This window comes from Podarcis muralis, chromosome 11 (assembly GCF_964188315.1).
Source record: "Podarcis muralis chromosome 11, rPodMur119.hap1.1, whole genome shotgun sequence".
Classification (NCBI taxonomy): Eukaryota; Metazoa; Chordata; class Lepidosauria; order Squamata; family Lacertidae; genus Podarcis; species Podarcis muralis.
In genome coordinates this window covers 39,159,897-39,187,338 of record NC_135665.1, presented here as the reverse complement: position 1 = coordinate 39,187,338, position 27,442 = coordinate 39,159,897, and the positions used below count along the sequence as shown (strand labels likewise).

The 27,442-nt window shown below is 39.5% G+C and overlaps 1 protein-coding gene across 6 annotated transcripts in view; it reads right to left on the bottom strand.

Moving 5' to 3' along the window:
• Nucleotides 1–220: 220 nt before the first annotated feature.
• The window catches only part of JMY (junction mediating and regulatory protein, p53 cofactor), a 43,800-nt gene continuing 16,578 nt past the window's right edge, over nucleotides 221–27,442 (bottom strand). The window contains exons 3-12 of one of the 6 annotated variants that reach the window (XR_013394690.1): nucleotides 26,659–26,809; nucleotides 25,301–25,470; nucleotides 18,076–18,241; nucleotides 17,214–17,401; nucleotides 14,233–14,313; nucleotides 12,265–12,360; nucleotides 11,141–11,672; nucleotides 9,634–9,962; nucleotides 7,409–7,464; nucleotides 221–7,328 (exon numbers count right to left, since the gene is read on the bottom strand). Coding sequence is in view for 2 of the 6 variants with exons in the window: in XM_028748403.2 (XP_028604236.2) it covers nucleotides 9,655–9,962; nucleotides 11,141–11,672; nucleotides 12,265–12,360; nucleotides 14,233–14,313; nucleotides 17,214–17,401; nucleotides 18,076–18,241; nucleotides 25,301–25,470; nucleotides 26,659–26,809 (1,692 nt within the window). In the remaining 4 variants the exon portion in view is untranslated. The remainder of the gene's footprint in view (nucleotides 7,329–7,408; nucleotides 7,465–9,633; nucleotides 9,963–11,140; nucleotides 11,673–12,264; nucleotides 12,361–14,232; nucleotides 14,314–17,213; nucleotides 17,402–18,075; nucleotides 18,242–25,300; nucleotides 25,471–26,658; nucleotides 26,810–27,442) is intronic. The other 5 variants (XR_013394689.1, XR_013394692.1, XR_013394691.1 and 2 more) reach the window with 5 other exon arrangements.

Here is a 27,442-nt window from a genome sequence, read left to right as displayed (position 1 = left end):
TTACGTCTCATTAAGGGAATCTTGCATGATGGAATGAGAGGGTCAGAACTACCTGTGATCCTTCGATTGCAATGAAAAAATCATCTTCTGACACATCAGTATAAGAATGTACAGAAAGTTGATAGGGATTGCTTATGCCTAACATAACCGTACAATATTATACTAGCATGTCTGCTTCAGAGCTCCACAAGTCCTTTAAATGAATGTGAAAGAAACTGTATTCAAATAAATATCCTTTATTAAAGAAAAAAAAGGAACAACTTTTAAGCACCAAAATTTTTAAGTATGTTGTTACATTGCATGTACACGAGACAAGTCATTCAGGACTTTGGGTATAGGTTTGAATTTCGAAGCCATGATAGTAAAAAACATGAAGTACAAAGCAGTACAATAAAGTTGCAGGAAGGCTGCACTTAAAGGGAAAAAAAGCAAAAGGGCAAACAGTTAAAACTTTTAGTTTTCAAAATATTGCTAACAATGCTCTTTTCGTTTATACTTCGTGCTTAATACTTTGGAACACTGAGCATTATAAAGGTATTGCAACTTTGCTGGAGCATTTCAGAAATGCAATGTCCATTTACAAATGTCCATTAAATACAATTGTTTTAAAGAAGTGCAGCACAGCACACCGATTTTCATTCTTTTTGCACTATGTTAGTGAATGGTGAATTGGTTTTCTTTTTAATTTTTTAGCTGTTCAAAAATGAGGCGTTCCATTAATGTTTAACAAGCTTTATCCATGCAACATAATCAACAGCCGTCTACATTTCAGCAAATATGTTAACACAGCTCTGCTCTTGGCAACTCATAAAATGACAAACAACAAGTGGGCTGTAGCCAAACGAATGTAAGACTAAAGACCCAAAGTTAAGATGTGGTAGTGGGAGTTCCATGACAGGCTCCCCTGAGGTTTGTTTTTTTAAAAAACAAAAGGGGGGGTTAAAAGCAATCAGTGAGGGAGAGAATTAATTTGGGCCATAATGCTGCTTTGTTTTTATCTCATTCCTAAGTTATTATTTCCCCTATTTAAATCTCCTCTCCCTTTGAAATTGCCATTTACTTCACTGAGGAAACATACAGTTTCAGGGGGCAATTCAAATCAGCAAAATAGAGCAGCAGGGAAAGGGTTACAAAAAATGCATCACAGTCCAACTCCTATATGGGAACCTTGTGGATGCTTTCACCTTTTAAAAAGAACCATGCAAGATCTGGTCCTAGTTCTAATGTCCTGCCTTGTTGAGGTTGAAGTTCTGCATCAAGTGTGTAGACACCGCATGTGATAGTCATTCCTAAACTGTATGATTTCTGAGTACATGAGGATGAGTGCTTCCTGTAAGATTTTTTTAAAAACTCCCCACATATAAAGAACAAACACATTAGTCTAGGGGCCTCCCTATCTCCTAGCTTTCAATCTGCAGAAAACATTCTCACTTGTAATCTGCCATAGAACTGTCTATATATCTGAATCAGCTCTGAAAGTAATAAACTCACATTTCCAAAGGAGGAGTGGGGAATAGGACAATGGAGTGGAGAAAACAGTTTGACTACAACTCCTGTCATACCTAACAATTGTCCATGTTCACGGGAGTTGATGGGAGTTGTAATCCAGCAACACCTAGAGGGCCACAGGTTAGCCACCACTCGACTATGTGCAACGCAGCCAACTATTATATGCTCATACCAGCTAAGCGCCCTTCACAGCACCGCATGCCAAATCATACAAGCTTGGGGCTGTTCAGGGAATGAGACGACTTCCAGGATTATACCCAATGTGAAGTCAGGTTGACATGCCCCTTCACTGCAGGAGATTGTTGTTGATCAGTGACGTCTTAGCTGGGCTTGCAATCATTTTTCTTACAGGGAAGGGTGTTTCCCTTTCAATCCATGCCACTGCTGCCATTTCCAAATTCAAGATAATGCCTGGTACATTTGGAAAGAAGGCACTTTGTGCCTGGCTCAGATATAATACTAAACCACGGTTTAGCCAGTGTCACGTGAACAAGCCTGCTTAAGAGTTTAATCCTGGTTTGTTTCAACAAACCATACTTTAAAACTAACCACTACTTCAGACCTACCAACGAACAGTGATTTGTTTAAACTAGACAGTGATTATATAGGAGTGTAAGCCCAAGGTTTGCAGCTCATTTCTGTAACATTAAGCTATGGCTTAGTGTTACATTCAAACCCGCCCTTGGGCCCTTGCTGTTACTGACAGCTTTTTTTAAAAAAGAAACATTGTTTTTATGGTGCGGCATACAAATGGCTTTCTCCCGTTGGCTAGAATTTATTTATGAATGCCACTAGTGATTGTGGCTCAGTTAGCCCTTTTCAGATATTCAGCCCAAACATATGAGGGCAAAAGATGTGTAGGAGGCTGGGGACACATATACTAGTCCTGCTTCCACTTCAGCCATTTGCATGTTTAGCATCAAGTCCTGAAGGAAGTCTCAAAGTGCCCCAAAATCTCTCTGCAACCAGGAGCCCAATCTCAACCATGAGGGTGCTTATTGGCATGTTGAACAGGCTTAGAAGCTCCCCACTCAACCTGGCAAGGTATTGGAGGGGGTGAGCCCACCATGTATACCCCTGGCCCCCCCTCTTTTAGACCTCACATGTTCAAGCCGAGTGACCAGAGGTTCTGTTTTACCTACAATTAATGGTGGGGAGGGACCACTCTAATCTGCAGCCCACTCTTCAGCTCCTCCTGGGAATAAAGCCACAAAGAAAGTATTTTCTGAATTGGACTCTTAATCACAGATAGTGTGAACACCCATACTAGAAAACAGAATAAATAAAATTCTGATGCCCAGGTCTAGAGAGTACATAGGCCAGATATAACAGGCTGCTAGCCACATTGACCATGTTCCACGTCCAGTAGTGGGTAGACTGCTGCTGTGCTCAGGTCCTGCTCCCATGCTTCTCATGGGCAACTGGTTTGCCACTGTGAGAACAGGATGTTGGCATAGATGCGACATTGGCCTGATCCAGCAGGCTCTTCTTATGTTTATCTGCTTGCTGTTGATTTTTATGCTCAAAGCTAGGAGTTCCCAGGAAATGGTCTTAAATAGCAGAAAAGGTTGTGCAAAACATTAGAAAACAGCTTTGCAAAATAGAACGTTCACCATGGCCCAAATTAGATTTTAATTACGTAAGATTTCATGTAGCAATTAATATACATTATTTTTTGTTGGAAGCTTTCAAATGAGTTATAGGATAAAACCGTTAGTGCTTTCTTTTTCAAACCATTACACACAGTAACAAAACAATGTGCTTTTCTCTACTAAAGAACACTTGGCCCCAATCCAGGGAAATGAGAGTGCAGCAAAAGGCTGTGTGACTGCTGCTTCACCACAGAGCATCAGCCTGCCTAAGGCATGATCGAAGCAGTCAGAAGACCAGGACACCATATTGAATCTGGATGTCCCCTTTCATGGTGGTTGGTGCTGCCATCTGCTTCCATGAATAGATTGCTAATAGATTAGGGTCAATATTGATAGCACACAACTATTGACACTTGACTCTAGTAGCATTTTAAAATTCCACATCCTCTCAATAAGGTGCTTACATCTCTTGCAACAAGCATCTCTTATGCCTCCTTTTCAATAAGCTTATTTGCTTGTTAACAGTTCACCAACACTAGATATACCTTGTTTCATGCTTCTGGGTTTGTTATGAGTAACACAGGTAACCAAATTACAAAAGCATTACAGCGAAAATAAAAGAATGCTCATAAATCCAAATAGTTTTACAGTTCGCTCTTTAAAGTCAGTGCAAATAAAAAGAGAACATTGACTTTGAGTGAAAGTTTCCCCCCTTTTCACTAGACTGTGACAAAAATGCACATGATTCTCTGAAGACAGTGTCTACATGAAACACAACTCAAAAGCAAAAACTTGGAATGCACCAGCAAGACATAATTTAGTGCTGTTAATTTGTTTTTGTGGTTACCAATTTTATAATATAAGCTGCTCTACTCTGAAAAGCTTTACAAGCAAATGGTTGAAATAAGAAGCAAAACTATCTATACTAAAGAATATAGTCAGTATACAAATAAACCAAGCAACTAAAATTAAAGACTTATGGGATCATGCTGCAGAAGATAAAACCACTTTAATAAATGTTGCTGTTCAACATAATTTATTTTTCTAGTGGAAATAAAACACATTGACCCCCTTGCTGCCAAACTGCCAAACACACGACTCATCACCTCCTGGCATTTATAGTTCCTTGAGCTAGTCTACCACCAGTTCAGGGGCATCCAGGTAGATCACCACATTTCTTGACAGAATGCATTGTGGACAATAAATTGAGAACAACGGCTGCAGTACAACCATGTACCGCAGACCGTCTACAGCATACAAAATACTGGAATGCATTTTTTCATGCATACTTGTCAGCTGCATAGATTTAGGTGTGAATGCCAGTTCAAGCAGCATTCATCAATAACTTTTCTTAAATGCCCATATATTTGCTAAGTCTGCTGCAATAAATGTACTAGACTAGAGTACTGTGAGTTCTCAGCTGGTATGCAATGGCTTCAAGAAATAAAATTAGGAATCACTATTAATTAAAAGCAAAAGCAAAACATGTGGGAATATAATTATAAGGAATTGCACATAGATAAGATGGACAAGGTCCTAACTTGACAAATTTGTGTAAAATGCTATCCAGGCACTACTGGCACCCAGATTAATCTCTTCTTCCTAACAGATTATGGGAAAAAACTATACTCAGTCTAAAGGAAAACTCTGGATAGGAGATCAGCCACAGTACAGTGGTACCTCGGGTTACAGACGCTTCAGGTTATGCATTTTCAGGTTGCGCACCGCGCCGAACCCAGAAGTACCAGAACGGGGGTTACTTCCGGGTTTCGGCGCTTGCACAGAAACACAACCCGTGCGTGTGCAGACGCGGCGCTGCGGGTTGCAAATGTGCCTCCCACACGGATCACATTTGCAACCCGAGGTTCCACTGTACAGCAGCCAAGTATGTATAAAATATGTTCCTCTGAAACAGCCATTTTTATAGCGCCAAAAGCCGGTTTTATTTTTTTGCATTAATTAAACTGTCAGAAATAGTTTAAAACAAAAAACAAAAACAAACTAGAGCTTTCAAGGCAAAGATTCCATATATACAACCTGAACATTTCACAATCATCTTGAGAGCTTTATAAACTTTCCATATGAATTTAAAATTTATAGTTGCAAAAGAGTATTAGCATAAGGAGTGTTAACTCTCAATTTTCAATAAGTTATGTCTCCTTGATTATGTGAATTGTCTAGCAAAATTTGCCATTCAAAGCTCCTGCTGCAACTGATTGTGTAAAGCTTTACATGATCCATCTCATCCTAATTTTTAGAAGTTCGTGTTTTGGACTACAACTAAAATTTCAAACACAATATATTATACAGTGGAAATTTGGAGTGTGACTAAATGGAGGTGACTAAATGGCAAAGGCACACCAACTACATATATTATGGTTTATGCTAAAGGTCAACAGTTATATTTTGCAGCTATTTAATTATTGCCACCACCAAATCTTGCATTATCTGTGACTGTAACCACACAGTGCATAATGCGATTTTGGTTAATATGCAGTAACTTGGAAAGGAAATGGGTTGTCTTGTTTTTCAGAAAATTAATGTTCAGTTCCTAATACAGTTCTTTGTCTCCCCAACAGAAGGCGTTCTCACAATAATTGAACTCATGCTATTCTCAAGCTTACCTTTGGGAAAGGACAGCATTTCAGACTATATAAGGCAATAAGCTTTTTTTAAAAAAAACAACACCCAGAATGGCAGGTATCCTGATAAAATATTTCTCATTATTATTACTGGCCTAGGTAGTAACTTTTGCACACCCAAATATTTCCAAGAGTTGAGCTGGACTGTTACATGTATTGTCAAGTATTCAGGGTACTTCCAAGTATTTTTAAAATGAAAAACAGCAAGACATTTATTTAACCTCTTACTATGAAAGGTGAGTGGGCTTACTAAATGCATTCCATTCAATATGCATCTACTTATAACAGGGCAGTGAATATAGTAAATCATTTTAAAATGGATATTTCCTATCATATGGGATCATAGTTTGTCAAGCACAAGATTCTCCTACAAGCAGAAATTTTCATTAGAGAGCATTTTAATAAGGGTAAGATTAGCCCTGGTGCAGAAATACTATTCCGTACAGTACTCTGTTATTAAAAAATGAGCTGCCTGCAGCTATTAGTCATGCTGTTTGGGATTACGTTGCTTTAGATATTCACTGTACCAAAGGCTGTACTTCCTTTAGACCATTATACAACCAGGGTTAAAAATGAAGTGTTTTTCAAATAAGCAGGCTGTTACATAATTCAAATATTTTAACAATGACAGGAATAATGAAAACTGGGGGAAAATGATAACTTCCACAACTTAACAGTAAAATGGGATTGCAGTTTTGAATTTTCTTTAAATAAAGGTTCCTTAGAGTAATCAAAGAACAGTCAAACTAATAGACAAAAATAATTTTAAGTATTCTCATTACAAAATATTGCTTCTATAAATAAAATTTTATGTAACTTTATTATCTATCACTCAGTCCTGCAATTAAAATGTTTCTATTTATACGAGCATGGGAAATTCTAATTTAAAAATACAAGATGTACACAGTATACATGGCCTTCTAAAGGGTTTTGCTATATGCCATTTTAAATGTACTAGGCTGTAAACAATACATTCTTAAGTATATGTATTCCACTCTTAGGGGGCTTCCTGTTATTCTGTAGAGCCATTTGTTCCCATTTTCAAAATAACTTGTATTTTGTACAATGAATAGTTAAAATGCATTATATCTCTGAAATCCACTTCCTACATGACAAATATAGTGAGAAATAAAGACCTTTAGGAGAATTCCTGTTGCTGCAATAGAAGCTGATGTGAAAGTAGCAATTTGTTGATTAAACAGTGAAGTCTTCAGTGAACCAAAGGTCAGATTGCATACCTGTCCTGGTAAATTATGCTGGGAAGAAGCTCTGCTGCAATAGGTGCTGATTTAGTGTTTCACACGACTGTAAAAAGTGAGTGAAGAACCAGAAATATCTTGAATGGTTTGTTCTCCTCAGTGTTCTGCAAAATACACATCTAATAAGGTAGTTTTTGATCCCATCAGAATTTTGTACCATAATTTTAAAAAATGCATTTTAAGCTCTTCTGCACATATCAAATTGTTTGTCAGATGACGCCTTTCCCAGACAGAAGGTCAAACTGTTGACTATGGATGTTCAGAAGTGAAAGGAAAATCATTATTCTGTGGAATCCTCACCACCTGTTTAAACAAACAAAAAACAGCTGAAGGACAAACTGTAAAGTTGCTTTTAAAATCAAATTCTATTATTTAGAGGCTGCATCAAAATGTGATTTTCAAGCACCTATTCCTCCTTGGCATCTGAGTCTGCAGGCCACGTTCTGTGACAGGCTGCTCTAGCTGAAGATATGACAGAAACAAAATTAGTAGAAGAAAAGGAGAGGCTTAGCTCTTCCAACAGCTCATTAATATGATTAGTCTTTCTCTCCCCACATCACCTGCTTGGAATACTGAATCAAGAGGACCCTTTCCTCCTCTGCCCACAACAAGAGTGCTAGTGTTAAGAACTCAATGTCAATACTGTTTTGCAGGTGTGCGTATGAAAACACAGATACCACAGCAGTAGTACCTGCTTTGCTTATCGACAGTTCCATTTTCAATCCCCCAGTACCTCCAGTTAATGTAATCTCCAGTTATATACCAGGGCTGGCAGAGAATCTCCTTTCTGAGAACCTGAGAAGAGTTGCGGCCAGTCTAAGTCACCTATACTGGGCTAAAGGGACTCATGAGCCGACTCACTGTAAGGCAGCCTCGTTTAACTCAGGAATAGGCAAACTCGGCCCTCCAGATGTTTTGGAACTACAACTCCCATCATCCCTAGCTAACAGGACCAGTGCTCAGGGATGATGGGAGTTATAGTCCCAAAACATCTGGAGGGCTGAGTTTGCCTATGCCTGGTCTAACTACTGTACGTGAAGATCTGTGGATGAATGGAACATTTGTAGCTTTAATTTATGTATGCTTTACTTTTTATAGAGATTTTTCCACTGCAGATTGATTTACAGAGTAAATTAGTAATTTCATCCTTTAAATTGATTTCCCCTTTACGGGAAAACTTGCCTTGCAGACTTTGGAAGTGACCTTAATTTTGATTAAATATATTGCAATTAGTTATTGGCATGCCAATTCACACATTAATCCAGTAGGGTCACCTCTGTCAAATTGGTAACAACCGTGATGAGACAAATCTTACATTCCACTAATGCAACATATGTTTCCACCTGCAACCCAGAAATCAGATTAAGGTTTTCACACAATTTTTCACTAAGTCTTAACCCTCTCCATGATCACAATCTTTCCCACTTTGTTCATGCTGTTGATTCAAACAGCCAAGGTTTGCTTGCAAATACTGCCTTTCCACGTTTCCAGCATCCTGAAAACGTATCACCATTTAAGAAAGATGCTATAAATGGGAAAAGATCTTGCTTTTCTTAAAAAAAAACATGTCTAGAGCTTTTGTTCAAATAAGCACAAGCATCAATATACCCAAAAATTCCATATCATCAAACTGTAATTTAGATGTTTTAGATGAGTTAGGGAGGAATATAGTGTGCATCTCTCTTCTCCGATTAGAACAGTGGAATATAACACCCCTAGCCAGCCAGCTCAACAACCCAGAAAAAATGGGCAACAGATCTCTGAATTAGGAAAACTCCTCCCAAATCAATGACTAGAAAGGAGGCCACGTCATATAACTCTAGGAGTACTAGCTAAGACACACTTTGGTAAAAATGGAAGCAGCAGAGGCATCTGTCAGTCTGTCAGTAAGGAAACTATATCCATTCTGACAAAGCAAGTTTCCTTCAGAGAAGTATCTTGTGAGAAGTTCCAACTTTCTTTTTCCATACACTCCCCCCCCCCCGCCCCTGCCTCAATCCTACTCAATTAATGAATATAGTTCTGGGATTTCCTAAATGTACTAACATCCTCGTCTCCTCTGTGAAAGTTCAGGAGGATGGCAACATGAGAGCAGACCTTTTCTACTATGGCTCCCTGCCTGTGGAAAGCTCATCTTGAGGTGCCAGGCTAAAACATTCCTCTTTTCCCAGGCCTTTGGCTACTTAAACAATATTTGGCCTTTTAAACTGTGGGGCATATTGTTTTTTCTTGTTACTATGGTGTATGTATTTTTGTGTTTTTATATTGTAAACCGCCCTGTGATGCTCAGATGAAGGGTGGTACAGAAATTTAATAAATAAAAATAAATAAAACTGATCTATTTATGAACAGCAGTGCTCTGCACTGAAATATTAATATACAAAAAATTGCCTGAACTTGAAAATGATTTATTGCTAATAAATATTTTGGATAAAGCCATTTTATGTTTTAGTCTAAAAGCTGAAATAAACCCAGATACATTAATCTGCCTATTTTGAGCTTATACAGTGGCTGCGGATCTTAAGCCACACATGCACTTCTCTTGTGTAAACGTAGGAGAACTTAGGCACATTCCTAACAAGCATCTACTATTATAGGTGCTACTACTATTTGAGGAAACCAGATATATACCAAAAGAGGAAACATTACTCCTTAATTTTCCCAGTCTGTGCAAGGCAGGTTATCCTCTTCATCTTCAGACTCTGGTGAGGCTTCCTTAATTCGCCGTAGTGCTTCATGGATGCTGCGTGTCAAAGGGTCATCATCAGGTAGAATTGTGAATGATTCTCTCATGAGGTCCTTTTGCACTTTCTTCAGTTTCACACCTTTTCTTATCTGTGCCAAGATGTTATTGCTGTCGTCTTCATCAGGGAAAGGCGGGAGATTTCTCTGCTCAACTTTCCTCAGGTGGAAGCTACCACGTTTCAAGGAAGCCAACACCTCATCCATTGGGGAACTCACTGCAGAAAATCAAGAGTTCAGTAAGCATTGCAACTTTTCATATTTTATGCTATGAAATTTCAACAAGACAGTCAGAAAAGCCAACGATTTCTGAAATCTCCTTTTCCTCTCCTCCTCCTTGCGGCTCCACCTCCTCTCCATTGGGTTCCCCAACCCACAAAGCACATTTCCTACATGGAAGGTAAAAAAAACCTGCTATATTTTTCTAATGCATTGTTTCTACAATTCTGGAAAAAAAAATACCTTATTTTCAGATCACAGTAATCAAGCCCATAAGAAAGAAGATCAAAACAATTGGAGGATTATGTAATTCAAAAGGTGAAATGAAGCTCCTGCATCAAGAGATGAGCCCCCAACTGTTGTCTTTGGTTCTCACAAAATGTCCGGTAAGTATCTGGCTCAACTTTCTATGTTAGGATAATGCAGCTGGTATTGAGGGAGGCTGCTATTCCTTAGAGAGCCAACCCAATCCCTCCACATACCCAACTGCCCTTGTGTACAGGGGCAATGACCAAACCTGGACACCTCCTGGTCTACCTGCCCACACATGCATGTCCACCTAGGGAATGGGTTGGACTGTGCCCTTAATTTTTAAGATCCACTGTATCATGTTTACTATTTTCATTTAAAAACCACAGATCTGCTAAGATACACCACTTCCTACCGGCAGAGGTGTGGAACCTTGTTCTTAAAAGTTCTGTTAAAAAAAACCACAAAAAACTTTTGGTACTAGTACAAAATAAGTACTCTGAGCTGCGGACTAACACCCTGTACTCAAGACATTGAAAATGTCATCATTTATTAATTAAAATATACCAACGCCACCTTTCCCATTGTTCAATGTTGACAAAACAGAAATCAAAATTTGGATAAAAACATCAACAGAGTTATCAAGAGTTTTCATTAATTCCACCAGCTGGAATCCAGAGATCTACTTCAGGTGTAAAAACTTTTTTTTCTTTTTTTGCCACCAACACCCCCTCCCCTGGGAAACATCACAAAATGCTATTAAAAGACACACACACACCCCAGTTTCAAACATGATTTGGGGAGATCATGTTCAAAAATCACAAAGCCATGCTCTCTTGGGGGGTAAGGACCCTTTAATTTTATTACTCAAGGTAAGAAAAACTGCTTTTTCTTTTCCCCGAATCACATTCAAGAGAAATGAAGTTACCTCTTCTCCTCTGCAAGCCTTCCATATCGCCCATTTTCTTTAGTTTCTTCTTGGCACTGACCAACTGGCTGCTATCAAAGAAATGAGCTGATGGTGCTATGGTGGTCAGCAGTGCTGGCTTCTCAATGCTGGGTTGTTTCACAGGGCTACTGCTCTTCTCAGAGCACTGAGTAGACTCTTCCTTGGTGGGCAGAGGTGGTGGCGGCGGTGGTGGAAGAGGGGGAGGCATTGGGGCCTCATTAACTATATTGGGCTGAAGTTCATTACTGAGAAGAGCAGGAGGAGAAGGAATTTGAGAAAATTCAGCGATAACACCACAGGGAGGTGAAGTATCTTCAAGTGGTCCTAAATTTCTAGACTCCTGGATTTGTAAAGGTTGTATTCTTTTTTCTTGCCCCACCACATCAGTCTGTGTAGTTACAGGTAGCGACAGACGATGATCAGCACATGACGTTGAACTGACCGTACTTTTTCTTCTTGCATGGGCCAGTCGAAGTCTGGTTGATTTGAGTATTACCTGTCCAGGATAGCGCTTAGGAGGGGGGAAATGAGTTAAAAATTAGGCAAGCATCAAAAGCATGGTGACTAACAGCACAATTTTAACCCTGCAAACTCAGAAGGAAGTCCTACTGAATTCAATGGAGCTTACTCCCACGTAAGTGGGGTTAGGATTGCAGGCCAAGAGACTTATTACTGCTAACCTCAACTGTTCACATATAATTATGATTCAACCCTTTCAAAATTGTCAGGTTAACTTGTAAATTGAGAAACATAAACATGGGAATTAATTAATATGAAGAGAAGTATAGCACAATTTTTTCCTAAGAATAATTCCAATGTTCTTTTCTATTTTCTTGTGAATATGAATAAATAGTTTAATAATTAAGAAGGTTTGTTTCACACATTATATGGCAATGATATATGGTTGCCATCACATATGCAAACAACACGAAGCCATAGCTAATGCATGCTCTCTGGAACAAGTACTTGTGTCAAAGGCGCTATTATTGGTGGGCAATCTGTATATGTATATGTATATGTATATGTATATGTATATGTATATGTATATGTATGTATGTGTAACTTACAAAGCATCAGTAGAATGTATACCTTCTTCCATTTACCTGTTTAAATGTTCGAAGTCTGTCCAGTGTTATCTGTCGTTCCTGAGTAACCCATGAGCTTTTTCTTTCTTCTTCAGCTTGCAACTGCTCCCTCTTCTATGAATGAAAACAAAAAGATGAAAGTCGGGGGTTAGAAACACCAGGCTGGGAGGGACGAATTTGGATGGAATAACTTTCACCCACTACTGCTTAGTCCCAGTTAAAGTTAACTTTTTTCTTCCTTTCGTTAGAGGTTTTAAACCAAAACTTCTTAATCCAGGCATCATACACAGCCTGTCTTTGATGAGACAGGAAAATGGGATTGTTAATCTTTGTTTTCATTTTAATCACCAGGAGCTCAATGTTAAGTGTAAAAAGAGTTGCTTTTTGCCTTAGGAACCATAAATCTTTGGAACCTCCTGAAGAAACTTCACTACTTCCACACAACACCACTTCTTGTGGACAGCTTTCTTTTCTTTTCTTTTCTCTTCTGCCCTCTGCCTCTTCTCATTCCAGTGCAGAAGAGATCTCCACACCAACCACCCATCAAATTCCAGCTTTGCAAATTAAGGACAGGTACTAAATCTCTCTCCCCTCTCCTGGCAAGTACCTCAGCTGACCATGTTCTTCTCCTCCCCCTCCATCCTTCTGTCTCTCCCCTCCCCTTTTTCATGTCCCCAGACATCCTACTGCTCTGTCTGTCTGTCTGTCTGTCTGTCTGTCTCTCTCTCTCTCTCTCTCTCTCTGTCTGTCTTTCTTTCTCCTTCTCCCCACCCGCATTTCTGCTGTCCTGAGGTGACCTGCTCTTTGCCAAGCCCTTTTATTCTTCCTTAGTAGTTCTGCTCCTTTACAAAAATGGAACTTATTTCAAACCATGTCCCAAAGTCATCCAACTGCTTTCTTCCAATTCTTGCCCTAACCCCTTCCCAAAGCCTTCCAAAAACAATATACCAACCTCCTTCTTCTTGACAATTTCCCCATCTCTTCTAAAGCAACTGGCCCTAGGCCTCCGTCTGTATTAATTGACTCCAATCAACCCCTTTTTAATGAACATGCTGATTTCCTTTTATTGTAATAAATTGTTTGAATGATACCCTGTGGTATTCTTTGACTCCATAAACTGCCAGGTATGGGACATGTTCCGGTCTCAATGTCAAAAGATCAGAAATGGCTTGTCAAGGTTGCATGTGAGAACTACAAGTTTACAGGCAAACTGTATACTTCATAACATCTGTCAGTTAGCTTCTAGCTAGCTGTAGGGTTGCAGCCATTTTCATTTTAAAAATGGCAGTAATTATCAAATACAGCATTCATTGCTTTGTAACAAGAGCAGGACCAGACCAGTCATAAATGCAAACTAGGACACCACCAGATACCAAAATTATAGGTGAACGTCCCTCAGCTGCATCATGACTTAGAAAGAGGCATAACCTGCATATTTAGACTCCTTCATGCTTTGGGATTCAATCTATGTTAGTGATGCTGCCTAGGAATCTGTAGATAGTAGTTAGTGCAGATAAACTAATGTAGAGCAAAAGATGACGATGATGATAAATTATGCTACAAACTGTTATTTTTCTGATGCTGTATTTTAATTGTATCTTATTACAATGATTTTATACGTGAGCTTCCAGAGTACAATGTTATTGCGCAGCTTTATAAAAAATATAGCAATTTTTAAAAAACAGAATTGTGGTTAGTAACATGAAAAATGAAATCAATAAAATAATATTCTTGTCAGCTCTTGGTCATTTAAGATACAGTTCTTTACCCACTTACCTTGGACAAAGCGTCACTGAATTCAAAGTGACCTACTTCTGAGGAGATGTGCATAGGATTGTAGTGTTAATGTCCTATTACTGTCCTATTGTGTATTGCTCAGTATACAGTAACATTCAAAAGCAAGGCGGGGGGGATTTAAATTTGCTTAAGTTGGGGGGAAACCTTGAGCTGGAGGCTTATTTTAATATTAACCAAGATAAAACTCACAAACTGTGCAGTATGCTGTGACTCTTCTTCACTCTGAAAGTGCTGCAAGAATTTTTCATGATGTTTTGCAATGCAGATCTCCTGTCAATACACAAGATACTGTATAAGATATAATTAACAATTAATAATAATAATAATAATAATAATAATAATAATAATAATAATAATTTATTTATACCCCACCCATCTGGCTGAGCAGCTTCCAATCGAGTGTTAAAAACAATACAGCATTAAATATTAAAAACTTCCCTAAACAGGGCTGCCTTCAGATGTCTTTTAAAGATAAGATAGCTACTTGTTTCCTTCACATCTGAAGTGAGGGCATTCCACAGGGCAGGCGCCACTACCGAGAAGGCCCTCTGTCTGGTTCAATTGAAATGATCAACAGTAACCAAGCTAAGAAAGTATAAAATGAGTAGCACAAAATAATTTCAGTCTAAACACAGCAACAAATGTGAGGTTTGTTTTAAAAATACGCTTTAAGTATTTTCTGTATGTTTGTTTTTTAAAAACCTGGAAAAGCAGTCACTGGTAAGGTGTAGATGGACACAAAAGTCAACATCTAGACTAAAAGAAAGCCACAGTCAGGATAGGAAAGGAACTAGATATGCTTCGTAAAGGATTTTGTAAAGGGAATACATAATAACAATTAATCATGTCCTGGAAAAGAGTGTGAAACCTTATCCATGTTTATGCATTTCAGTGACTTTGTTGCAAAGGAGATTTCAACACAGCAAAGTCAGAACTAGGAGTAAGTGGGCAATTGTGTGGCTTTGGAAACTTGTGCAGTTTTCTGTATCTTTTTGTAAAGTGGGTCTGTGTTTGTGGAATCTATAGCCTCAGCTTGACAGCCTTAAAGGTGTCAGTGAGTTTACAGAAACAATCCAGTGTGTGTGTATCTGCCTGTTTGCTTAATAGTTTAAGAAGTTTGCAACATCCATTATTGTGAATTCAAAGACAAATACAGCATTTATTTCAGAACACATATATCCACTGGCTGCTGTGCTGATTTAGTTTACTACAGGAAAACCTCAATCAGAACTAAAATATTCTGCCAAACAGTGTGTACAATTTCAGCATTTATCTCCTATTACCAATTTATTTCAAAACTAGCTTTCCTAACACCAACAGTTGCTTGATACAATAAACCAAGACTACCAGTGCTTAGCCAGCAGGTGGTAGCACCGGGATAATAGGAAACTGTTTCCACAGTGATCCCATATCAACCTGCTATCAAGACATTATCAGGAAGGTAACCTTACCTATAAGTAGCTGTTATAAAGGTACTATGAAAAGAATTACATTATCCAAATAAATACATAAATACACAAATACACACACACACAATCTCTAACCATAGCAAAACAGACACCACCTATGAAGGAATTTCTAGCCTCCACACTATGAACATGAACCTGAGATCGCTGCATGCAGGAACAGGATACATGCCCACTGTGTATAGTAACACCAAATCGCCACTTCGATGGTGCACCCCCTAAAAAAAAAAAAATATTCCTCCTCTCTCCACAGCACACAGCTTACAGAGGAAAGTGGGTGAAAAATTAAAAAGGCAATCCATGTGTGAAAATCTAGAATTTACTCCCTTAACCTTAAAATCTAATGATTAGTTTCTTTGGAAGAAAAGGCTGTTAAATTATGTCCATGATTTTGCTTACAGCTGATCAAAACAGCAATATATTAGCTAAAACTTATAGTCAATTCAGGGAACAATAATATCACTTTTATAATGCAGCTTACGGCATGAAAGCAAGTACTTACAACTAGCATTATTTTGTGTACATCTCAACATATTTTAAAATAAAACATTTATTTTAAACTGCAGGCGATGGCCACCCTAGAGATGCTGCAGGAAATGGTTTTACCATGGTAAGGGCTTTCCCTACTCTCACCCACAGCCCCACAATTTCAGCCCTAATGTTTGAAAGTAGCATGTTGTGAATCAATATGCTTCCCAGTAATACTACGTTTGGAAATACCATTTTTCACACCCACATCCTGCTGCTAGTGGCCTCCCTTCCCTTCTACTACTCCCAGGTATTTTCTTTCCCATCCGCCTCCTATTCTAAATTTCACGTTTTATCCATTTAACTTCTGCTGCCCCCAAATCTTTATTACCTTTTTTTCCTATGTGTTTAACACAACACTTTGCTGCATGTAAAAAGAAATAGGTTCCTCCACATTAGGGACAAGGAGTTTAGCCTAGTTTGTTCTTGATACTCTATGCTAACTTTATACATGCAACAAAGCAAAGGAAAACGCCAAAATATGTAACACACACATCACCAGTAGGCTGAAGTGACAAGACTCTTCCCTTTGTGCAATGTACTTTTCATTATTACCAAAACAAAACAAAAATTACTGTCATTACAGTGCTGGGGTGAGCTAAAAGGTTTAAACGTCCCTGACAAGAATGCAGGGACACGGGTGGTGCTGTGGTCTAAACCACTGAGCCGCTTGGATTTGCTGATCTGAAGGTTGGCTGTTTGAATCCATTTGATGGTGGTGAGCTCCCATTGCCCTGTCTCCAAGCTTCTGCCAACCTAGCAGTTCAAAAGCACATCATTGAAAGCAGATAAATAGGTACAGCTGCAGTGGGAAGGCAAACAACATTTCTGTGCACTCTGGCTTCCATCATGGTGTTCAGTTGCATCAGAAGCAGTTTAGTCATGGTGGCCAAATGACCCAGAAAGCTGTCTGTGAACAAAGGCCGGCTCCTCAGCCTGAATTGAGATGAGCGCTGCACCCCATAGTTGGCTTTGACTGGACTTAACCATCCAGGGATCCTTTACCTATTACCTTTTTACCTGCATTAACCCTCTACTTCACCCCATATGAACTGATCAACTAAGAAGAAAGCGCAGACGACCAATGGTCTGATCTGATATAAGGCAGCCTCCTATGTTCCTGTGCCAAATAGGCAAGGAACTCTTTGCTGAGTAGTGAATGAATTAGTGTTTTACCTTTTTATTTCTGAGGTAGGCTTTCTTGGCTGAAATGCGCCCACGCCTTGCTTCTAGCTGGCGGACTTTCTGTTGCAATTTCTGTAGCTCTTCTCTTTGCAAGTGTATAGATGCTGCCATATCTTCTTTTTCGAGCATGGCTTCCATACTTTCATAGGTATCATAATACACTACTTCATCTCTTTTCTCTGTTAGAAAATACTAACAATTTTAATAATTTTAAACATGCACACACACAAACTACACAATGCAATAAAATCTAGATCAACCTTCAGTTGTGATAAACAGAATTATGTAGAAATAAATTGTTTAATGATATTGGAATGGGTCACAGAGCCAGAAGGGCTTGAGGGTTATAGTCACACACCAACACTGATCTAATACCACACAAAATCCCAACTATAGTGTGACCAGAGCAGGAAACAGGAGCAACTAATGGAAATTACATTAGAGGTGACTGAGACCAAGGCTACAAAGGTATTTTCTCCCAAACAGATATAAGGATTGTGGTGCTCGAACCGACTCCAAGTGTGGCAAACTCCACTCAACATGGAAGTTACATCTCTCATCGCCCTCAATAATAAATTCAACTTATCCAACATTTTGACTCCAACTGGGACAATCTTTGATACCTCAGAAGGAGAAAGAAATCAAAAGCCAAACAGTTAAGGCCACAGTTCTGTGCACACTTACCTGGAAGTGAGCACTACTGAATACAGTTAGATTCACTTCTAAGTAAATATGCATAAGAACTGGAGTGGGAAATTTGTAGCCACAGGATAATCTCAATAACCAACTTGTACTACAGCTGCCTATGGCATATTGTTATAAATAATATACATGTAAAATGAATGTATGTCACCTGAAATAAGTCTTTTGATGCTTTCAAGTTGTGCTGTCAGCAGCAGTTCTTCACACTTCAAAATTTCAAACTGTACTTCATACAACTGAAGTTGCAGGTCATAATAATCAGATTCAAGTTGATCCAAATGGGCTATGGCTTCTGTGCCACCTTGTAAACTCTGCATCTGAACAGGAAATATATAATAGTTACAACAAGATGACCTATTAAATCTTAACTCTGTCACAAAACGTTTACAAAGCCTCCTATCAAGAAGTATTGTGACGTTATTGAGCTTTATGTGGGGGTGGGTGGGTTATTGGCTTGTTGTTTTTACAGTGGTACCTCGGGTTACATACGCTTCAGGTTACATACGCTTCAGGTTACATACGCTTCAGGTTACAAACTCCGCTAACCCAGAAATAGTGCTTCAAGGTTAAGAACTTTGCTTCAGGATGAGAACAGAAATCGTGCTCTGGCGGCGCGGCGGCAGCAGGAGGCCCCATTAGCTAAAGTGGTGCTTCAGGTTAAGAACAGTTTCAGGTTAAGTACGGACCTCTGGAATAAATTAAGTACTTAACCTGAGGTACCACTGTATTTTAATTACGTCTTTGTGATTTTATAATTTGAATTTATTCTGTCTGAATTTTATAATTTGAATTTAACCGCCCTGAGACCTCTGGTTATAGGGCGGAATATAAATTCAAATCAATCCATCAATAAAATAAAACAAAACTATTTAAAGGTATTTTAAATGAAAAAGTATACTAATACTACATAAACCTTAGCTTCATATGCATCATCTAACTCTCCCCACTTTATTCAAAGGGACATATCTCCAATATGAGGATAATAATATTGACCTATATATATTGCAGGCCTTTTGGAATGACCGAAATGTACATAAGCAAACTGAACCCTTGATGTGAGCTGTAAAAATGCTAAGTGTAACTATTGTTTTATAAAACTAAAGACAGCCACACAGAAATTAATTTTCACACCGAAAACCTTATTGGAATAAAACAAGGGCTGAAGAAAAACAGGACACTTTTTTTCTTCTGCCCCATGAAATACACCCTCACTTTTGGCAATTTTTCAGACTGCAGAAATGGGAACAACAGTATTTGTATAGAGGGAAGTCTCCCTGGCACACATTCAGGTGCCCCGATGCACATGATGTTCCCTTGGCACTTGAATTTCAGGCAGCAATGACATCACAGAACGGGCTCTTCACACCCCCCAAAGGCCGCTGCTCTGGTACCAATTATGGCAAAAAGAAAATCTCCCAAGTAAAACAGTGACACTGCCACACAATTATTTTCATTTCCCCTTGCTAATATTGTCGCACAACCAAACCTGACTAGCTACTTGACAGCAAACAAGGCAGCAGCTATGTTTTTAAAGAAGAAGAAGAGCCAAACCTGCTGTGAACCTCTCTGAAAAGGTAAGCTTTGGAGAAATCTATTGAAGAATTTTTTGGGTTACCAAAAAAAGCCCTATTTTTACAGTAAGTGGAAAATGTTTGCCTGTGAACATGCAGTTTAGCCCTTAATGCAATGTCCTAATATTCTATTCTAGGTACCTACGCTGTTTTACACATTTAGAGAACTACAAAGACTACTTGATGATTTGGCGTTTCTGGCTGTCATCACAAAGACAAGGCCTGGCAGCTGAACTGCAAAACAGGATCTGGTATGCCTCCAAGAAAACTCTTCACTGTTCCTTTCACGCTTTAACTACCCATATTCTATGTATTTATATACAAGTGCTTAAAGGAAGAAACTAACTGTGCTCATGGGTTTTAAAAAAAATAGTTTAGATGTATTTGGTATCAAGTAAAATAGAAACTCAGTCTTGTTTTCTTTCCTTGCATCAAAAGTCTTTATCCACATTGTCAAATTAGGACCCAAAATCCAGCAGGGACTGCTAAATGATGCAAGCAAGGGACAAAAAAATCCCTAATTATGTTATTAACAACTTTTATGAGTGATAGAACTACAACAATGGTCAACATTATTTCAGTATGCCATTTTCAAAGAAGGGACCCAAATTTTAAGCACAAATAGTTAAAGCAGAATTATCTAGCAAAAGAAAAGCACACTGGAAAACATTAAAAAAAATGACAGCATATAGGACACTATGGCAAGATTGCAAAGTGTAACACAGAGAAGGAAGAGATATCAGAGAACCATCAGTTCCCTCTATATGGCATGACACAAGCCAGAGGTCCAAGAACCAGAGAAAATATCCAGGACCAGATTTAAAGAGGCAAGTAAAAGCTGCCAACAGAGGCAGATCCAAGGTGGGCCTGGAGTCTTCCCAAAGTTATTTTAGAAGGAGCATTCATAGCAAATATCCAATGATCCATTCTCTGGATAATGTCTAGAAGTTCTCCAGTACCACCATGGGATGTGCCAAAGCTCAGCCCTTGAGGACGGGAAATACTCATCTACCCATGAAAACTAGGAAGCAGGAATAACCTTTTAAAGTACCTTTTCCCCAAACATTGCCTCAGCTAAAGCATTGTCGATTTTATGCTTGGTAAAAGTGGTTGGAGTAGCCCATATAGACATTGCACATTTCCAATGAAGAGGCATTATTTGAACAGGCAGCAGAGGTAGTTGCAGCCCTAGTAAAAAGAGCAGTAACATTAAGGGGTGAAGGGAGATACTAAGCCTAATATGCTGTAGTGATTCAGGCACTGAACCATCTAGATTCTAGACCGTGTAGAGAAGGACATCTTTTTACCCAAAGTTATGGAATGAAAGATGAACAGAAAGTCAGATTTCTGAATTAGCTAAGTTATTTAGAGATATATTGTGAGAGCCCTTCAAACATCCGGTTAATGCCTTGGCCACTCTAATGAGAGAGTTTAGGTAAAAGGAAGAGAGCAATTTTTTCCTGCAAACAGTGAAATGAGGAGTTCACTTTAGGCGGGAAGGGAGGCTCAGTTGGCAAAAATACTGAATGAAAAGTGCAAAAACAAAACAAAACAAAACATCCTACCCACCCAAAACTATTGGGCAGGACCTCAAAAAATCCTCCTGTTTGTTCTGAGTTCCCAGAATATACTCGGTCTTGTGGGACAGGAGATTGGACTCCCTGTGCATTTAATGAGGCTAGTTCATTCTCCCCTACACCTTCCTCAGTTGATCTGATGTATTGTCCATAGGCTATCATGGGTGAAGGCAAAAGAGGCTGCCAAATGAGGGGAAACTAGATGGTCTTTTCCAGAGCCCCTAGGGGCAATATTGAATCTAAAACAATTAGGGCAGCCAGTGGATGTGACCAGAGTGGAACTTGGCCCACGGCAAAACTTTGATGCTGGAAATCAGGAGACCAAGCACATTTTGTTGGCTAGATTGTCGCAATTAAAATGCATCTTGTATCTTTAATCATTGTATTTCTCAGTTGGCAACCCCAGTAAGCAGAAGCACTAGAGCCCAACTTGTGTATTTGATAACGTTGTAAGTACATGTTTGTTAAATAAATTTATGTTCAAGCATTACATATAATGCTTTTAAGAACATGCATCTTATCTCTGTATTCTATTATATCATTTTGGGAGTTAAAGTTGCATTTTCAGTTGGACTGAAAATTTGTTTGTGAACTTTGCAGAACAGAATGTAACAACTTTGATAAGAAATAATACAAGGCTTAGTGACTTCATGGAAACCAGGAGTTACATATGTGTTTTTATGCGAATGATTTCCCTTAAAGAGGGTTAAGAAGCAAAGAAACAGATGTAGCCTAGCAGATGAGCGAGCTGGCAATGTGGACTTTGCTATAAACAAATGGAAGAAGTTCCTATGCAAGCATAGAGAACAATATTGAAACAATTCAAACCTCAATCTTGGCAGAGATGAATGATGTTTTCACAAGCCAATTGAAATTATGGATTCTATGAGAAAGAACTTTTGTATGCCACAACACATGACTATAAAAACAGTTCTCTCTCAATATCAACTCAGAGGAAATATGGGACAGAGACACCAATGGTGGAGAAGATCAAGTAGAACCAAGAAGGCCAACTGGAAGAAGCCAATTGGGAAATGGATTACAATTTGAAGAAAGGATTATAATTCAGGTCCTTGGGGTATGTGAGTTTAGAGTTAGTGTGCTGGGTAGGGTAGTATCTTCACTCCAACTTCTATTTCCCTTTTCCTCCAGAGTCAATCTTCACAAGGGAAAGAACACCTCACTGGGTAAGTATTTTTAAATAATAAAGCTTTGGGTCTTCATTTTTGGTCTATTTGTTTGTCCTTGTGTTCCCTTGCGAAGGAAGACCACAGGCTGCCATCTTTGCATTCCCTGTGCAAAGAAATATCCTGAGCTATCTGTTTTTCAGGCCTGATCACTTTGACACACACACATAGCAATGCTGTTGTTCGAGGTTTACTATCCAATTCCATCCCCAAACTGTGTTGTAACAAGTTCCTCCCTCGCTTGAAGCAACAAAGGGGACCTGACCAGCAGGTTGTCTAGATAGGAATAAATGTGAATACCTTGCAGACTTGATGCAACACCTTTACCATCATTATCTTTGTTAAGACTCTGGGCAGTGAAGCAACACTGAAGGGCTGGGCTTTGAATTGAAAGTCCCTAGAATTTATTTTCAGCAAATACTATTACACAATAAGGATGGGTGTATGTTTAAGAATCCCCCTCTCCCAGAAGGCAAATGTTAAAACTTTGCAAAATAGCATAAGCATGTCTCCTGCTATGTAAGAACTAAAGACCAGGCACTCTTTAAGGATCCACAGTACAGTCTAATTAGATACAAGTCTCTTTGCAGTTAAGTGGGTACAGGATGGCAGCCTAGGCTTTGGTTTAGGTTCGGCACTGCGGGGCGGGAACAGGGTTCTTGTACCTTTGACAGCTGTATGGTGGGCATAAATTCAATAAGTTAAGCATTTTCTAGAATAGAAATACAATTAGGGGGAAAGCTTCACCATGACAGTACTCCCTCTTAATTTTCTATTACAGCCCTCCATGACAACCTTGTTGCGTTATGCCACTCCCCCCTGCAACAATTTTGTGACTGATGCCCCCAGCACTCTCTCAAAATTCAAAATGTACCACCGGTCCAAAAAAGAACTGGTGACAACCCCAATCAAAGTCCTTCCTGGACAGTAAGCCATAGCCGAGAGACATGGGAAAATGGAAACTGTTGACCTTTGGGCTAACACCTTTCTTTTACAATGTGTTTTAACTACTTGTTTAGACAGGTGGGAAAGACCATCCTTAATCTGCAGGAAAAGTGTGTGCTGCCCATGGTGGCTTAACAATCCAGCCTCCTGAGAGGGCGAAAATGAAAGGCAAATAAATCTGTCCTTCGCCTAGGGAGGAAGGAAGGACAGTCTAATGCAGAAGTGCTAACTGGGTGCTTGGGGCTATGGGTGCACCAAAATTTGTGGGTGCCTGGTCCCTTCATGGGGAATTTTGTGGGTGCCCGGGCACCCAGGGAGTTGGGACCCATGGTCTAATGCAGTGTTTCCCAAACGTTTTTGGGCAACGGCACACCTGTTTACCGGAAAAAAATCTCGCGGCACACCACCATTAAAGCCCCGCCCCCGTGACGTCATTCGGGGAGCCGGCGGCCCGGGCCTGAGCTGGAAGGAGAGGCGGTGCTTTTCGGCACAAGGCAATCGGCCTGGAATTGTTTCCCGCGCGCTGCGAAAGGGAACAGCTGCGGTCGCGCGAACCCTCCGGCGCTGGGAGGGGAAAGGGCGGAGTCGCAGAGCACCAGCTGGCCGAGCGGTTGCGCGCAGCGTTGCGCTTTTGGAGAGCGTGCGGCTGCTGCTAGGGGATCCGGGGACGTGAGCAGGCCTGGCCCGACCCGGGTTGAAGGAGGACAAGCCGGCAGCGCGCCAAGTGAGTTCGGTTGCGCACGACGGCCCCCGCTCCCCCCACCCCCGCCGGATCCTCGCCGCCGCCGCCTCTCGCCCGCCTCCCTCCCACGGCACACCACCCGATGTCTCACGGCACAGTAGTGTGCCGCGGAACACCGGTTGGGAAACACTGGTCTAATGAATCAGCCTTGATCCAGAAAGGGGTATGTGTGCAAATTCTATGGCAATAATCATGGACAGGAAGATTAGGTTTCTGCTACCTGAAGAGCGCTGCCTCTTGGGTAATTGACGGAGGGTACCACAATCATATCCTGAAGCTAAGGTGGTGTTTGTTGACTTTGCTGATCAAACAGGACAGCAAGAAAATCTTCTCTTTTCCCCACCTACATTTGCTGCCTCATCAATCTGTCCTCAGTTAAAACCATTGGTGGAAAGGCAACAAGGATTGGAAAAGTAAGAAGGAAAGTAGACAGGCAAAAGAACTGGGGAGAGCTGAAACAGCAGTTTTTACATTTCTATCATCTGACCTGTCTATTAACAGCAGCCTTAATCCATGGTTATACTGAAGGCCTGTAGCTTGTCACCCAGAGAATCTATGTATATAATAGCATGCACATTTATTTAAAATAACTAATGCACTAATTCACAACAAGCATGTTGAAACAACTTGTGTGCTTCAAACTTCCAATGAATTACTGAAGTAGTATTTACTTGCAGGGCTAGTTTTTGCAGTAATGCATGTCTGGTAATAAATTTCAACATGGATAAGCACTTTCTTTGATAAATGTCCCTCAAAATGTTCAAGAGAATGAGAATCAATTAAGTGAGAGAGACATAAGTCAGATTTTGCAGTGAGTCAGTTGTACAAATCAGTTCATGTTATTCCTTTTAAAATGGAGCTCTGGGGAAAAACAGAAAATGCTCAATATTTTTCTATACTGGCTGCAAATGGAGACTACAGTTTTAAATGATGTCATCAATGTGTATGGCCACTTCACAGAGTTTTATAATCAAAGATTGCTCCTGACTCAAGAGCTTATAAGCTGCATTTTGACAACATGGAGACAGTGGGAAGAAAAGGAAGAAAGAAAATGTGGTGAGTGTCACAATATTCTAATCAAAAACGGGGCACTCCATATTTTGAAGTGACTTTTTTCTATACAAGGATAACTTCCAAGTGGGGGGAAATATTCATACTATCTTGCCATTCAAATTTTCATAGAAAGTAAATCACAATTAGCTCCTGCATTCTTGAAAGAGAAATACATTTATGTAAAAAAAAAAATCCAGTCTCTCCAATAAGTCAATGCAGTAGCGGATTTTATATTGTTTTCAAAGCAGTTTGAGGTAACAAGCCATTATCTTTTTAAAATCTAATTACTCAAAAAAATTACCTCTTCTTTTAACGCATGTTTCTTCTGTTCCAAACAGATTTCTTTTGCTCTCATAAGCTGCAAAGTCTCCTTAGACACTGCATACTGAAGCTTTTCCATTCGTTCCACTGCTGCTGCCCAAGCTGCCTTACCAAACTTTTTCTGGTCTGCTCGCATTCGATCGTATACAGCTGTAAAAAATGATTTTTTTAAAAACAGCAGGAACGACAGGAACATTAATTAACAGGAACAGACTAACGTATATGTTAGAAGTTTACAAAATCCCTTTTCACTTTGTTAGCAGCCTATAGCAGCAGTAATGTCAAGATCTTTCAACATCAATATCATTTTCAGTCCGAACATACAAGTATTCAGTTTACAAATCGAATAACAAACCAAGAATGTTTTTTAAAAATATAAGGGATCTCTCCAAATTTAGTGTGAAATCTCAATACCTCAAGACTGAGAAAGAGTTGAGTAATTGGGAGGCTATGAACACAAGAAAGAATCAGACAGAAGGATGCATAAATGAATATCAGGGCCTTCCAATTTGAGAAATGGCCAGTACACTATAAGGCACAGAAATACTATCCTAGGAGGGAGGGGGAGAAAGCAGAGGTGAGGAGGAAGGAAATGACTCAATTAAAGCCTATGCCAGTCCCTTTCCCTACTGCTATGAACCATCGTGTAAATGTTTTTGAAGATTTTGAGGAAGGAAGGAAACCGTGTAAGATTCTCACTTTTCCAAAATGATTAAGCTTCAAGAGCCAAGAACCAATGCATCAATCCACATTCTCCATATTGTACAATGGACTTTGTACAAAAGCAGCACGACTGTCTCCATGGAGGCAGCCCGCCATCTTTTTCCATACAATGTTCCTGGGAGATTCTCCGTTACAATGCAAGGAAAAACATGGCTGCCTCCCTGGGTACAATACCATCTCTCTCACTCTCTCTCCTTCTTTCCTTAAACAAAATCATGTTCCATTGCTAGCATGGGCAACACTGGACCCATTTTAATGCATTTTTTCTGGCCATCCCAGACAGCTAGTATGTGGGTTTATTAAAATAATAATAATAATGTAATGTTAGACTTCATATTGTATGTACTTAATGAAAAGGATGTGCTAAACCTGTACTGATTTTTATCATCCACATGGAAGGGCAGATTTAATCTACAGATGAATACACGTGAAAAGTGACACAAACCAGATGAAGTCTTATTTGTTCATCTCTACTAGCAATTCATAAAAAAGCAATGACAGTGATTTGAGGCAAAGTAAGAAGGTGCAGCTATAAGACCTTGGATCATGTGAATAAGACTTCCTAGTTCTTAAAAGGCCTTTACTGGAAATCATGAAGTAGTAAAACTCCATTACCTTTCTGTGCTTTTGCTGTTATTTCAAAATATTTAACAGTGAGGTCTTGAATAGAAAGCACAGCCATGTGGGCCTTCCGCTGCCAGTCTGCATCTTCTTTTTGTAGACTCTCAATTCTTCTAGGTCCCAGGTAATCATTCTCTATGGATATCTGAAAATAGATCAGTCCATTATTATCCACCATCAAAGCTTAAAGGCTACACAGAAAACTTCAAAAAGTTAAACTGTTTAACAATTATGATATAGATGAAATAATTTAACTGGGAAGGACAGATGAATGATCATGTGCTTTCCGGAACTGCTTAGAAATAACTTAGGGAGATAAATCTCACAAGCAAATGTTTCCTAAATTATTTGCTCTTAGCTACTAATCTGAGTAAGCATTACAGCATGGGTAAATCTTCATAAATTTGCATTGGATCGAAGCATGAGAAAGGGACTTTTTGAAGTGACAAGCTCAGTCACAGCACACTCATTTACTCTGACATCTGTTTTTTTACCAATGGAAGGACTCAAGTAATAGGATGAGAGCCATCCTTGAGATAAAGGTTTGGAAAGGTGAACAATACAGCTTCTTGCTGAGAATTCACAAGCAATCAAAGCTCCCACAGAATGCTACTGTCTGGAAGGAGAAATTTCCAAGACATAATTTGTACTGAGAGGCACTCTGCAAATCAAGTATCACATGAGCAGTTGCACACAAATTCCACCCTACTTCAAATGAAAAGCTTTTGCAGGGGTCTGCAATTGTAATATATCACTTTTCTGTGGGGAGAGCATGCTT